Below are 15,457 nucleotides of genomic sequence, written 5' to 3' on the forward strand. Positions count from 1 at the left end.
AATTGCTGTGATTATATTAAAAAGACATGAAAACATCTGGATAATGCATTTGTGATATCAAGGTGATACCTATAGAGAATTGAGATCTTAGAAAAATAAGAAAAAGTAAGCCTTGAAAGAAAAGATACCTAGGAGTTTTTGATTAGAGATCTCAACCCTCAGAGTTTGTAAATTAACTCTTAAAAAGTGTACGGACCCTCTGATCTTGTAAGTAAAATTCTGTGTTTGTATGGTTGTGTATATTTTAGAGAAAATTAATACATTTCATCAGATAGTATAAACTAAACCACAATATCCCCTCCTATGAATGGAATTAGAGTATTTTGAGAAGTGAGATTATAATATTTAGCACAGTGATTTGCAGATTATTTGCAATTATTTGCAGTGATTTGCTATTACTCCCCTCAAAGATTAGAAACATGTATTAGGGAAAAGAAAAACCCCTTAATGACAATGAGTTTGTGTTCTGATCTTTATTACTCACGAATTTTTTTGGGAAAAAAGGATATCTTAGTAGAGAAACTGATTGTTCTTTAGTTTTATAACACTGTAAAGAGGGAAAAAACTAATTAGATTCCTTTAACAATTTTTTTATAAAGATTTTTAATTATTTGAGAAGTAGAGTTACAGACAGAGAGAGGGGTCTTGTATCCACTGGTTCACTCCCCAGATGGCTGCAATGGCCAGAGCTGGGTTGATCCAAAGCCAGGAGCCAGAAGTTTCTTCTGGGTCTCCAACGCTGGTGCAGGGCCCCAAGGACTTGGGCCATCTTCTACTGCTTTCCCAGACTATAGCAGAGAGCTGGATTGGAAGTAGACTAGAACCGTTGCCCATGCCTATGCTGGCAGCATAGGTAGAGGCTTAGCATAATGTGCCACAATGCCAGCCCCAACAATTTTTAATAAATATTTAGTCAGTAACAGTTATGACTATGAGTTACTTGCCAGACTTTATACGTTATGAGCCATTGATAAATAATAGGGAAGAAGGTGCAAAGTTTCCTTGTTTCATGGAAATTTTGCTGGAGGAGATGGATGAGTTTTTAAAAATCACTTTGTCATGGAAATTCTGATAAAGAGTTCTAAATAGATTCTCTGAGAGCGTGAAAATGCGACCTGACTCAGAAAAGAAATTCCTGAAAAACTGAGATCTGAAAGATGAGCAGCACTTAGCTGGGTAAATGGAATTCCATTCATTCATTTATTCATTCATTGAATTCCAAGCCCTCAGCACTGTTCTAGTCACTGGCTTATAATAGAAAGACCTGATAGCTGACCTCATTAATTTTCAGCTTAGTGAAAGAAGACAAACTATTGAAACATAAGCTAATAAATAACATAATTGAAAAGAATCCTGTAATAGAGTGTTAAAGTCAAGAACAAAGGGAAGAGGATTATGGCCTGAGGATAGAACGTTGGTACTTGAAGGCTGAGAAGCCATAGTGAAGAACATGTTTGAAGATCCAGAACAGGGAAGGAACTCTCATATATTAGCCAAACCAAGAAAAGCTTCATTGTGGTGGGAGAGGGGATACAAAAGAGAAAATGTTGAGAGATGGCAAGAATTATGGATTTTATATTAAGAGCAAAACCAGAGAAGTGTTGATTTTATATTTGCATTTTTTTAAAGATTTATTTTATTTATTTGAAAGAGTTACACAGAGGTAGAGGCAGAGAAAGGTCTTCTATCCGTTGGTTCACTCCCCAGTTGGCCACAACGGCCGGAGCTGTGCCGATCCAAATCCAGGAGCCAGGAGCTTCTTCCAGGTCTCCCACATGAGTGCAGGGACCCAAGAACTTGGGCCATTTCTACTGCTATCCCAGGCCATAGCAGAGAGCTGGATTGGAAGAGGAGCAGCCGAAACTAGAACCAGCACCCATATGGGATTCCGACGCTTCAGGCCAGGGCTTTAACTCGCTGCGTTACAGCACCAGCCCCTATATTTGCATTTTCAAATAATCATTTTGGCTCCTGTGTGAACAGTGAATTGGAGAGGATAAAAATAAGTATAAGAAAAAGTCCTTAAGTATTAAGTTGGAGTCATCTAGAGGAGATGATAGTGGCTAAAACAAGGTGGTGGTATGTTTTTCTGAACATTTGGCACATTGTTGATTTCATACACTGAGACAGAGAAGAATGGAAGAGAAGCATATTTAGAGGAGAGCACAAGTTTGGATTTTAACACATAGAAAATATGAGTACTTATTCAGTGTTTAAGTGTAGGTGTGCAAGAGACCGTTGGCTATCTAGTTCTGGAGCTCAATAGAAAAATTTGAGCTGGACTTCAGAGCATTTTACTATGACTTTTGAAGAAATTTTGTCTAGCCATATCATTCACTAAAAATAAAGACTCCTGAGTAAAATAGAGTTGGAAGCAGAGTCTCGAAACCAATGCAACTTTATAACTAGAGCACCAAGACAAATAATAATTCTAGGAGTTATCAGTAGTTAAAGAGATAGCATTAAATCACTTAAAGTCAACATAGATGTTGACTTTATGGGAAAAGCTGAAGGTAGCTTGTTAGAATACAAAGAAGATTGAAGCTTTTCAGTTATAGACACAAAAGGATATCATTGGCAGATAAATGCAGTGATGCCAGAGATGGCAGGTCCTACCTTATTGTTAGTTTCTTTTTGTACAAAGATTAGAAGAACCACATAATAAACTCATGCAAGGAGACTGGCCAGTTGGAGCCATAAGAAAAACTGTAGTGTGAATGGTCGTTTTAAACAGAACTGCATTGTTCCACAGCTTTCTGCATTTCGTTTGTCTTCATGTTTTCTTTGTCCAGCTGCTACCTCGCTGCAAAACATTTGTGTGATTTGAAAAAAATCATGTGAGTCGACATAAATTCCATTCTGGTAGAATTCTGTTTATCAGTGGTATATAAGCTGTTTCACTATATAGAAATATACAATAGAAAAACATACCATATACTTTTTAAAAAATTCATTTAGGGGCCGGCGCTGTGGTGTAGCAGATAAAGCCGCCGCCTGCAGCACCAACATCCCATATGGGCGCCAGTTCAAGTCCCGGCTGCTCCACTTGCAATCCAGCTCTCTGCTCTGGCCTGAGAAAGCAGTAGAAGATGGCCCAAGTCCTTGGGCCCTGCACCCACGTGGGAGACCCTGAAGAAGCTCCTGGCTCCTGGCTTCACATCAGCACAGCTCTGGCCGTTGGAGCTAATTGGGGAGTGAACCAGCGGATGGAAGACCTCTCTCTCTCTCTGCCTCTCCTTCTCTCTCTGTGTAACTCTTTCAAGTAAATAAATCTTTTTAAAGAAGATTCATTTTTATCAATTTGAAAAGCAAGTTATAGAGAGATGGAGAAACAGAGAGGGATTTTTTAACATTATATGGGTTCTTCAGTGAAATGAGACACACCTTCTAATAAAGGACAGGAATATTCAAGATTATTCAGGGAAGTTGGAAGAAATTTCTAGCTACCATCCCTTTTTGCTCCTTATATGGTCAGTGTTTCCTGTTACAGTGGCTGTGTCATTTAGCATGCTAATACATTATAATGAGCATATGATGAGCTAAAGGTCAACCAGTATAAATCTGTTCTAGGCAGGGGGTGTGCTTCTCTTCAGAGCAAGTAGAACCCAACTATATCCTGTAGGAGTTGAGGCAGTAGAAATTACCTCCAGGTGGCTCAGCAGCTCCCTGCACCGGTCTATCTTCTGTAACTTCTTCACTGCTTTGTATGAACTTGTCCTTGCCCCTGCAGGGCATGGAATTCTGTGGAGCACTTCCAGGAGTTGATTCCCTACTCATTCACCAGTGGTTGGAATCTTTGACCATCATCTTGATATGGTATTGCTGTTTTCTAGAGAACACAAACTTAACAAGTAGGTCGAACAGTCATGGGCCTAAAGCAATAGCAAGATTACGGTCTTTAAGGGTCCTAAGAGGGGTAGAAACCAGATGATGCCTAGAAATACATCTTTACTCTGGGAAATAAGCCCACCTGGGACCTCCTACCCACCAAGGGATGGACTCAGAAGCACGAAGGAAGCAGAAAGAAAGGCTTTTATTGATACACAGTCTTTTTTTTTTTTTTTAAGATTTTATTTATTTATTTATTTGAGTGTTAGAGTTACAGACAGCAAGAGGGAGAGACAGAGAGAAAGGTCTTCTGTCTATTGGTTCACTCCCCAAATGGCCGCAATGGCCAGTGCTGTGCAGATCTGAAGCCAGGAGCCAGGTGCTTCTTCCTGGTCTCCCACAGGGGTGCAGGGGCCCAAGCACTTGGGCATCTTCCACTGCTTTCCCAGGCCGTATCAGAGAGCTGGATTGGAAGAGGAGCAGCCGGGACTAGATCTGACGCCCATATGGGATGCTGGCACCACAGGTGGAGGATTAACCTACTGCGCCATGGCACCGGCCCTGATACCCAGTCTTTAAAGCAATGACCAGCAGGTGGAAGCAGGCACCTCCCTCAGAGACTCAGCTCCTTTTATCCCTGTGAGGCAAAAGTCCCTTCATCCAGTTCCTCATTGATTGAGAAACTTGGGAGGTACAATCTAAACAGACTCAGCACCTAAGGCAGGGTGAAAGAGGGGTCACAGGACGGGTGGTGCTGGGCAGATCTAGGACAGGAGAAAGGGAGTTACACTGTGATATCATCAAGGCTCTGGGAACCAAGACTGGAGAGCACTGTGTAACAGGCATGGGGTAGTTACAGATTACAGAATTGGTGAAGGTTTCTAAGTTAGCCGGTGGTGCACAGTTTGCAAAGCAAGCTCAGCAGTTGTCCTACTTTGGGGTTTTTGCAAACCTCTATCCTACATGCTAATAAGGCCTGATATCTTGGCTGCATTAACATTAAACTAAGACAGGGCCGGCGCTGTGGCTCATTTGGTTAATTTTCCACCTTGCAGTGCCGGCATCCCGTATGGGCGCTGGGTTCTAGTCCGGGTTGCTCTTCTTCCAGTCCAGCTCTATGCTGTGGCCCAGGAAGTGCTTGGGCCCCTGCACCCACATGGGAGACTAGGAAGAAGCATCTGGCTCCTGGCTTCGGATTGGCATAGCTCTGGCTGTGGCGGCCATTTGGGGGGTGAACCAACGGAAGGAAGACCTTTCTCTCTGTCTCTCTATCTAACTCTGTCAAATAAATAATAAATAAAATTTAAAAAAAAAGTTAAACTAAGTCTTTTGTGAAAATACACCATGGTCATTTCTAGGTTACCACCTGCCAGATGAAGTTAGCTTTTGCCACTTCTTGTCCAGAGCAGAATAGCCATTTAACTTGGTCTTGATATCTAATTCCACTGTGCCTGAGTTGCTGATATAGCTATAGCAGGTTTTGCTCTAGCTAGTTATACCACTTACTCTATCGTGTTCAGTTAGCAGATAGTCAAGGACAGGGAGAAGAACGATACCTGCCAGGGTGCCTAATATGCAACTAAGAACATATCCTGTGCTTAGGGTCAGATCACGTATGTTCAGAGTGATGGGTTTTTTATTTATTTGTTTTTTTGATATTGCTTCATCATAAGCAAAACCCCCCATGGAGAGGCTAACCAAGTGGCTACCCTTTGCCCACCAAGGTCAGCCCAGTGACCCATTTCTTTCAGGTCAGATTGGTGTTTGGTGGACAACGGTACCTTTTCAGCTAAAATTCATATAATAAATAGTTGTCTGTGTTTTGGTAGGAAGTCCTGAGAAAGGGCTGAGCATAATGTAGGCTGTTATGATCAGGTTAGTAGGGGCTGCCACTGTGCATAGTAGGTTGAGCCTCCACCTGTGGCTCTGGCATCCCATGTGAGTGCCTGTTTTCGTCCCAGCTGATCCACTTCCAATCCAGCTCTCTGCTTATGGCCTGGAAAAGCAGTGGAGGATAGCAGGGATACTTGGGCCCTTGCAGCCATGCAGGGGGCCCAGAGAAAGCTCCTGGCTCCTGGCTCCTGGCTCCTGGCTCCTGGCTCCAGATCAGCCCAGCTCCAGCCATTGCAGCCATTGGAGTGAACCAGTGGATGGAAGATCTCTCTGTCTCTGGCTCTGCCTTTCAAATGAATAACTAAATCAGGTTGGAGGTTATTGGTGTCCACAAATTATGCAGTATCTTGGCGGAGCAGAGTCCTAAGGGTCAAGTTGTTTTACCCAGGTGAAGAGTTATTAAATCCACAGTGGAGAGTGGGCACCTTCAACAGACCTTTGGTAATTCTTGTCCAATGTTGGGCCTTGGTAGGTCTGGGTAAGCCAGGCATTGGTATAAAAACCAAGGGAAGAGGGGAAAGTCACTCCACCAGACAAAACATGACTGACTTCTCCAACCCATGGGGCACTGATAAGTATAGTTTGATATGTAGCAGGAAAAAGGCTTGGCTTATAATAGCTGAACTTTTTTTCTTTTCAAGATTTATTTATTTGAAAGTCAGTTACAGAGAGAGGGGCACAGACAGAAAGATCTTCCATCCACTCATTCACTCCCCTAATGGCTGTAGTGGCCAGGGTTGAGATTTGCTGAAGCCAGTAGCTTCATACAGGTCTCACACGTCGGTGGCAGGGGCCCAAACACTTGGGCTGTCTTTCACTGCCTTGCCAGGCCACTAGCAGGGAGCTGGATCAGAAGTGGAATAGCTGGGACATGAACAGTCAATCATATGGGATATTGGCATAACAGGTCACAGCTTTACCTACTATGCCATGATGCTGGCCCCTGTAGCTGAACTACTTGACAGTTGCACTGTGTGGTCTCATTGTGATTCCCTTGCTTGAGGATGTGGACAGGGTGCAAGAAGAAACCCTGCACTTAAGAAATGGGGTGGTAGAGGAAAACAGAGTACATAGGAGTTAAGAATTATCAGGTGAATAGGAATCACAGCCTCATTGGTCATCCTTGGATCCTGCCTGAAACAGAAACTGTTAGACTATAATGGTTACTACAGAATAGTACTAAGCTAAAAAAAAAAAAAAAAAAAAAAGTAATACATAAATTGTGAAATGATTATAACTTATTTTTAATGATTTATGAGATATAATCTGTTTAATATAAAAATGGTGAAGTGACTGAAGTCAGTTGGATTCTGTTTCTTTGAAACAAGGAAAGAAATGTTAAATACCTTGATCTAGGCTAAGTGTGCCTGTGTCACTGATCTAATTTAATTTACTTTTCCTGAAATTTATATCAACAGAATTTTTCAAATATGACTGCTTTATCCCAAGTAATAATTACAATAAATCTACTAAATAAAAATAGGAAAGAGAGAAAGAAATCTTCCATCTTCCACTGCTTTCCCAGGCCATAGCAGAGAGCTGGATTGGAAGAGGAGCAGCCGGGATGTGAACCAGCGCCCACTTGGGATGCTGGTGCTTCAGGCCAGGGCATTAACCTGCTGCGCTACAGCGCTGGCCCCAAGTGTTTACTAAAATTAATTTATCTGTGTTAGGTATACGTGAAATAGATCTGATGAGTTTCTGACCTGGATTGCCAGGGATGCCATACTGTTTACCAGCATTTTCTTGCAACTTGATTTCAAAAATGGGATGAGCAGTAGCATGTAGTATTTTGCGTTTAGCATTTATAGCTTACAAATAGAATGAGCAGATAAGCTGGCATTTGGCCTAGCAGTTTGGATACCCGGATTCCTTATCAGAGTGCTTATGTTAAGTCCTGCCTCCAATCTGTATTTCAGAGAATGAGAGCACTGTCTTGTCTCTTACTTCTCCTCTTCCCTCCCTCCCTCCCTCCCTCTTAAATAAATTAAAAAAAATTTTTAGGAAGTATACAGCTGGTTCTCGAACCAGCGCCCATATGGGAAACTTCTTTATTTTTTAAAATAATTTAACAAACATTGCCTAATTAGGCTAATCCTCCGCCTTGCGGCACCAGCACACCGGGTTCTAGTCCCGGTCGGGGCGCCGGATTCTGTCCCAGTTGCCCCTCTTCCAGGCCAGCTCTCTGCTGTGGCCAGGGAGTGCAGTGGAGGATGGCCCAAGTACTTGGGCCCTGCACCCCATGGGAGACCTGAAAGAAGCTCCTGGCTCCTGGCTTTGGATCAGCTCAGCTCTGCCTCTCCTTTTCTCTCTGATGAGTAACTCTGAGAGAAAAGGAGAGGCAGAGAGAGTGGGAGAGGTCTTCTATCCGCTGGTTCACTCCCCAGTTGGCTTCAACAGCCAGAGCTGAGCTGATTGCCCACAGCAATCCCAGGTCAGTGACTGAAGCCAGGAGCAGATAATTCAATCTAGATCTCCCATGTGGGTGACAATTACCTGAGGCATTGCTATTCTCTCCCAAGATCTAAATTCTTAGAATGGTGGAGAGGAACCAGGTCCTGAACTCAGGCACCAGTTTGGGATGTGGATGTCTTAACTCGGCATCTCAACCACCAGGCCAAACCCTTATCACAAAATACATTACTTTTAAATTAATTGTTGTCATCTTTGAATGGATTACTGTATAGTATCCTTCCAAATCTAGCAACTTAATCTGTTTTTCCATGGCTTATTAAAAGGTATTTCATTATAAACATCAGTCATTCTGCTCATTTAAACCATTTCTTAGTTACTTGGGTCTTTAGTGTTTAACACCAAACTGGGTATGAACAAAATTCATACTGCATTAAGTTGTAAATGTTGTGATGGCTGGCGCTGTGGCTCACTAGGCTAATCCTCCGCCTTGCGGCACCGGCACACCGGGTTCTAGTCCCGGTTGGGGTGCCGGATTCTGTCCCGGTTGCCCCTCTTCCCATCCAGCTCTCTGCTATGGCCCAGGAGTGCAGTGGAGGATGGCCCAAGTATTTGGGCCCTGCACCCCATGGGAGACCAGGAGAAGCACCTGGCTCCTGCCTTTGGATCAGCGCGATGCGCCGGCCGCGGCGGCCGTTGGAGGGTGAACCAACGGCAAAAGGAAGACCTTTCTCTCTCTCTCTCACTGTCCACTCTGCCTGTCAAAAAAAAAAAGTTGTGATTGTAAATTTGGACTAAAGAAGTTCTAGGTAGGTGTTTGACGCATCAGTTAATTTGCTTCTATTCTGTTTTCTTTGTGACGATTTCCCCCCACCCCAACTGACATGACACTGTTATCAGTGGAAATGTTCTCTCTTTATTCCGATATCTTAGCCCATTTGACTTTGTCCTCATAATGAGACATCTGTAAAAGCAACATTCCTTTCTCAGATTTATTTTAGTTCCTTCTGTGTAGAGGTCGATCAAAAACTCTTGGAGACACATCAACCTTAGCTTCCTGGTCTTTGCTCATTTTTAGAATATAATATAAATATTTTCAGTTCTTATTCCTATGTAATCAGTTATGTTCTTTTTGCTTTTTCGACTTTCTGACATTCTTACCCATGATTTCATCATGGTTTTCCTATAAAGTCAAATTTTTTCTTTTTTCCCTAGCTTGACACAGATACTTCTCCAGACTTTTCCTTATATTTAAAAGTTCGTCTCATAGTGACCAAATAAAATCAAGAGTCTAAAATCAAATCTATTTCCGAGTCTCCTTCATGTACCCAACCCTATTTTTAATTCTTAATTCTCTAAATTCTACTTTGTGACATTCTGTTTTTCATTCTCTCTCCATACTAGTGATCCATCTTCTAATTTGCATGAAGGACTTTATTCCCAACTGAAACTTCTAGTAACCTCATGCTGAGGTCTACTTCTGTTTAGGTATATCTTCTTTTGCAATTTACTATTTCTGTTTACACAGTTTTTCCATATGCAACTTCTAAACATGTTGTTGAAGCTGTCATTTGAGTGATGAGACACCCAGTAGTGTTTCTACCCAGTAATTTCATAAGCTAAGGAATTCCTATTTATATTTCCTGTTTACTTCTAAAGTACTTAATTATTCTTTGTGGTATATTGAAGTGAGAAATCATGGGAACTTTGTGCTTTCTAAAATTATTTGTTATCCATGTGTATTCTTTACAAAACTGTTAGATTTTCTTAAACTGGGTTACATACAAACCTCTTGTCCTTTGAGGAGTGGAAAGAGTCCTCACATACCCTCCGGGTGGATATGAAATGACAGCTATTTAGACATGAGTAAACATTCATCACATGATGGAGATAACAAAGCAGTAATTCCCCTGAGTAAACAACCATGAATTAGAAGAACCAGAGCTAAAGAGGGGAACAGAAAATTATTTTGTCCCCTAGTGTAGAACTGAACAGGAGCCAGACACCCTCTGTTCTGACTCATCTCTTGGGCACATCTGGTTTTATTATAAACCAGAACACAGTCCCAACACTGGAAACGTTTTGATGAAGAGTCAGAAGATTCACTTCAAAGATAGTGAATCGTTACATTCCACATCTACAGCCTTGGAGGTACCTACCTTAGTAGTACTTAATTGGATTCATTTCATGTTTGAGATGAATGCTTGGTATTATGTTAGTTCCTGCTCCCTAACTACGCTTAAATCTCTGCTCTTTTATTTTTATTTTAGTATTGTTAACCTGAGCATGTCACTGACAAGTTATCTAGGGCCCAAAATTTCCATGATAAACAGAAGGATACAGTTTTTATGTATAATAGTTAATAACATTTATAAAAATATTTTGAATTTTGATAAATTATTTTTACATCCCACTGTCTCATTTTGATTCTAAAAGGAACCCTGTGGTTTACAGTGCTTTATTATACCAAAGTTTGGGCACATTATTTGACTTGATCCTACAGTTTAATTTGTAACAGAGCAAGGTGTCAAACCCAGAATACCTTACTTCATAATCCATATATTTAATACTGTATCACACACTGCATCCTGTTTTAGATTGGTAAATACAGATATATTGGTCTCTGTTGAAATGGACATGCTATTACTCTGGACATTATCTTGTTCTTACCTAGACATCCAACTCTGTAATAAGAATTACAAAGCAGTGTATTTCTGGCAGTATTGCAGATAATGTTTGCAGATTTCCTATATTTTTTCTGTGGTTGGGCTAATTTTAGCATAGTTTTTAAAATGTCTTTAACAGGTTGTTACTCGCACATAAGTTACAGCATCATTTTCCAGTCTTAAAAGTAGTTGCTTTACATTCTTAGATAGTGTTTTTTTCAGATATCATCATCTTCTTACTGCTCCTCTAAGGACTGTTTTTAAATAAATAAGCCTCTAGAGCTGATGATTTTCAAGCCATAAAGATCTGTATCTTAGGAATACCAACTTTATTCTTTTTATATATGGAATGTTATGCTGTTAAGAACAGCTCTGCTCTGTGTGAACAGGAAATTCAAACAGATTTTTAAAAATGAAAAATGAGAATCTTCCTGAATGAAGTTTTATTCCAGTCTCTTGTTAAGTCCTAAGAATAGGCTGCCGGCCTCCATTACTTTCAGGAAATGAAAAATGGCTCAGAAGCTAAGTGAGCTAAGCCATCTCTCTCTCAATTGTTTCAGTTTCTCAGGAATTGCTGTACAATGCTGCCAATAACGATCTCCGGGGATCTGACCCCCATTCCACCTCCCACTGCCTCCTCTGCAGCTCCAGATGCCACCAAAAGAAGGAGCTTTGAAGAAAGTGCCTGTACCCTCTTTTACCCTGAGGTGGGTGAGGCCAGGCAGGGTGATTCTCAGGATATCCTGATGATCAAAGGTATAGTTGAAGCCTTCATCAAGACTTTCTCAAGAAATTTGGGAAACATTACCAAATAGCATAGAAAATGAAGACAGAGCTCAAGAATGGATGGCACAAATGCCATCTAAAATATAGTATGTGATGACATACTTGGCACTAAATAAGCTCCTCGAGGGCAGAGACTAATATTTTCTTATATCTCTCCCCCCACCTTCACAAGTCTTGCATAACACCAAGCATGTAAACTATACTCAGTAGAAGCTAGTTTACAACTGAGAGAGAAGACTTTATAAAAAGAGCTCTCATACTCCTTCTTTCCTGGAACTTAACCTACAGTTTACCCATTCAACTGGAATGGTGACTAAGACAGTTTAATGATGTCTGAAGCTTCTTGACCACTGTTGTCTTCAGTCTTGGCTGTGTATATGGATAGACTATATGGTGAAGTTTTCAGGACTAATATCTAAACTTAAGTCTTCACTGGTGCCTGGGCTTTTGCATCTTACATGTTTCATTGTGATATTTAGCTCTTTAGTGGAATTCTTATGTGAACCACACTCCATTACACTGTTGGTTTTAAAAATCCCTTTGTATCTGATTTTCACATTCAACCATAAACAGTCTTGCTTCTTGTACATCAGTCATCACTGTGTTTCAGAAGTAGAATGTACTATCACATCATTTTCCAAAAAAACTCTTAACTTGTTGTTCTTGAATGCCATCACAGTCTTACATCCCACCTGGACAACTGCCAGTAACCTACTCAAAGAATATTTACACTGACATGATTTAACTACTTAGTTAATTCAAAAGTCATAGTCTGTTGTTTCTCTTAGAGAAAGGTAAATATTAGAAACATGGCTCCATCTATTTCTTCTGTCCCCAAGTTGTGTTTAGTGAATTATTCACTTCTTCATTAAGGAGTTTACTGTCATTTAAAGGCAGATTCTTTAAATCACATCTTCAATTGTTTGATTTCTTGTACATTTTATGCCTACAGTTATATGTAAGACTTTTTGTTTTTAATTTTTTTTCCAAATTAAAAGTGAACACTTAAGAGTCCTACCATTTTTTTTTACAAACATGAATATTCTTCATGTATTCTCAATAGGTGACTTTTTAGGTTATAATGAAATGGGTATGAAAACCAAGTATATTGTATTCTGGAAAACAAACTCATATATTAGATGTGTTAAATTTTTCAGCAGTTATTAGGATATTGCTAAAAATTATGAGACTTTTGAAAGCAAATCGAGTTTCTTTGTGTTCATCATGAGTGTTTACTATATAGCCAAGGTGCCTTAATTGTATGGCTTTAAAGAGGATTTATTGTGTTTTATGAATAAAGTGATAGCATCTTCTTCCAGAATTTGTTATAGAGGAAAAACAGAATGAGGAAATTATTACTGTGAGTTGGATAGAACATAGATGTAAGGTTTGACCTTTTAGTTTTAGCTCTGATTCTATTAAATGAAATGTTTAAGGATGACCTACTTTACTCATATCAGCTATGTCTAACTATTTTCATTGTAACTTTTTTGCCTCTTTATATGATAAACTTTAATCAGTAATCAAGAACAGATTTTATGAATCTTGCAAATAATTTTTATCTATAATATTTCATAGTGATAATATATAAAATCAAATCATATTCTGTTCCTTCTTCCAATGAAACTAGTTTTCTTGTTAATGTAATAAGAGAAGTTGTGTATAATGTATAAGACCTGTGAAATTCTGTCACCAACATCTAATGACATTTGTTCTGTTTATTTTCCTCTCACTGTCAGCTTGCCAGTTACTTTTTTCAAAGATTATTTTATTTGAATATCAAAGTTACAGAGAGAGAGAAATATCTTCCATCTTCTGGTTTTACACCCCAGATGGCTACAATGGTCAGGCCAAAGCCAGGAGCTTCATCCAGGTCACCTATGTGGGTAATAGGAGCCCAATAACTTGGGCCATCTTCCACTGCATTTCCCAGACCATTAGCAGGGAGCTGGACTGGAAGTGAAACAGTCAAGAGATGAACCGGCACCAATATGGGATGCCGACATCACAGGCTATGGCTTAACCTGTTAGGTCACAACACTGGCCTCTCAGCTTGTAAGTTGTATATATTAATACAGGGACTGGCAGTGGCAGCAACTAAATATTTTTACAGCTCTAAACAGAGTGGTTTGATATTTTTAGACTTAAAATTCCCTGTGATTTCTGTCTTTCTTTCCAGGTTCCCAGTCAACTTCAGATAAACCCTCCCAGCGATCATCAGAAAGCACAAACTGTAGCCCTGCCCGAAAGAGGTCTTCATCTGAGAGTACTTCTTCAACAGGCTAGTGCTGTTTTGTTTTCTCAGACTTTCAAGACAGTTTCCCATCTATTACTTGTGAATGACATAATACTGTTATAAAAAAAAAAAAAACACAAAAGTGGTCTTGGTATGTGAGAATCACTAACAATGTACATTGAAACAATATGAGGGACTGACATTGTGGTGTAACCAGAAATGCCACCACCTTTAACACCAGCATCCCATATGGGTGCCACTTCAAGTACTTTTTTTTTAAGATTTATTTATCTGTTTTTTATTTGAAAGACAGAGTTACAGAGAGAGGTAGAGGCAGAGAGAGAGGTCTTCCATCTGCTGGTTCACTCCCCAGATGGCTGCAATGGACATAGCTGAGCCAGTCCAAAGTCAGGAGCCAGGAGCTTCTTCTAGGTCTCTCACACGGGTGCATGGGCCCAAGGACTTGGGCCATCTTCCACTGCTTTCCCAGGCCATAGCAGAGAGCTGGATCTGAAGAGGAGCAGCCAGAACTAGAATCGACACTCATATGGGATGCCAGCACTTCAGGCCAGGGCTTTAACCCGCTGCACCACAGAGCCGGCCCCGCTGCTTTACTTCTGATCCAGCTCCCTGCTAATGCACCTGGAAAAGTGGAAGATGGCCCAAGTACTTGGGCTCCTGTACGCATATGGGAGACCCAGATGAAGCTCCTCGCTTCAGGCTAGCCATTGTGGTCATTTAGGGAGTGAACCAATGGATGGAAGATCAATCTCTCTCTCCCACTCCCTCTTCCTGTCTGTAACTCTGCCTTTCAAATAAACAAGAATAAAAAAGAAACAATATAAAGCAAAAGAGTATGTTTTATAATAGGAGAGTATAGATTAGATTTAATAAAGATTGATTACATATGAAATTGTTTAGTGAAGTAATGATTTCCAAAGTAGCATCCACAAACCTTTTTTAAAGATTCATTTACTTATTTAAAAGGCAGAGGGAAGGGAGAGGGGGAAAGAGAGAGAGAGATTTTTCCATCTTTTTGTTTACTCCCCAGTCTAAAGCCGGTAGCTCAGAACTCCATCTGCACATGTTATTTGGGCCATCCTCTGCTGCTTTTCCCAGGCACATTTGTAGAGAACTGGATTGGAAGCAGAGCAGTGGCTCTCAAACTGTCACTCTGATATGGGATGCTGGTGACAGAGGTGACAACTTAGCTAGCTCACGGTGCTCAATCCCAGTCCCTCAACTTGTAATGTTTGTGTATTTTAAAGTATATGTAACCAGTTAATACAATGTAACATTGGTATAATTTGTTTTTTTTTTTTTTTTTTTTTTTTTTTTTTTTTTTTTTTTTGACAGGCAGAGTGGACAGTGAGAGAGAGAGACAGAGAGAAAGGTCTTCCTTTTGCCGTTGGTTCACCCTCCAATGGCCGCCGCGGCTGGCGCGCTGCGGCCGGCGCACCGCGCTGATCCGATGGCAGGAGCCAGGAGCCAGGTGCTTTTCCTGGTCTCCCATGGGGTGCAGGGCCCAAGCACCTGGGCCATCCTCCACTGCACTCCCTGGCCACAGCAGAGGGCTGGCCTGGAAGAGGGGCAACCGGGACAGAATCCGGCACCCCAACCGGGACTAGAACCCGGT

At 40.8% G+C, this 15,457-nt stretch overlaps 1 protein-coding gene across 35 annotated transcripts in view; it reads left to right on the forward strand.

The window, feature by feature from the left end:
- The window catches only part of ASH1L (ASH1 like histone lysine methyltransferase), a 241,742-nt gene that overhangs the window by 117,712 nt on the left and 108,573 nt on the right, over positions 1-15,457 (forward strand). For 32 of the 35 annotated variants that reach the window (XM_051857197.2, XM_070077550.1, XM_070077542.1 and 29 more), the window contains one exon: positions 13,765-13,866. In XM_051857197.2, coding sequence (XP_051713157.2) covers positions 13,765-13,866 — 102 coding nt within the window. Of the gene's footprint in view, positions 1-11,359; positions 11,556-13,764; positions 13,867-15,457 lie in introns of those variants that run through there. The other 3 variants (XM_070077556.1, XM_070077557.1, XM_070077562.1) reach the window with 2 other exon arrangements.

This window comes from Oryctolagus cuniculus, chromosome 7 (assembly GCF_964237555.1).
Source record: "Oryctolagus cuniculus chromosome 7, mOryCun1.1, whole genome shotgun sequence".
In the NCBI taxonomy this organism is placed as follows: Eukaryota; Metazoa; Chordata; class Mammalia; order Lagomorpha; family Leporidae; genus Oryctolagus; species Oryctolagus cuniculus.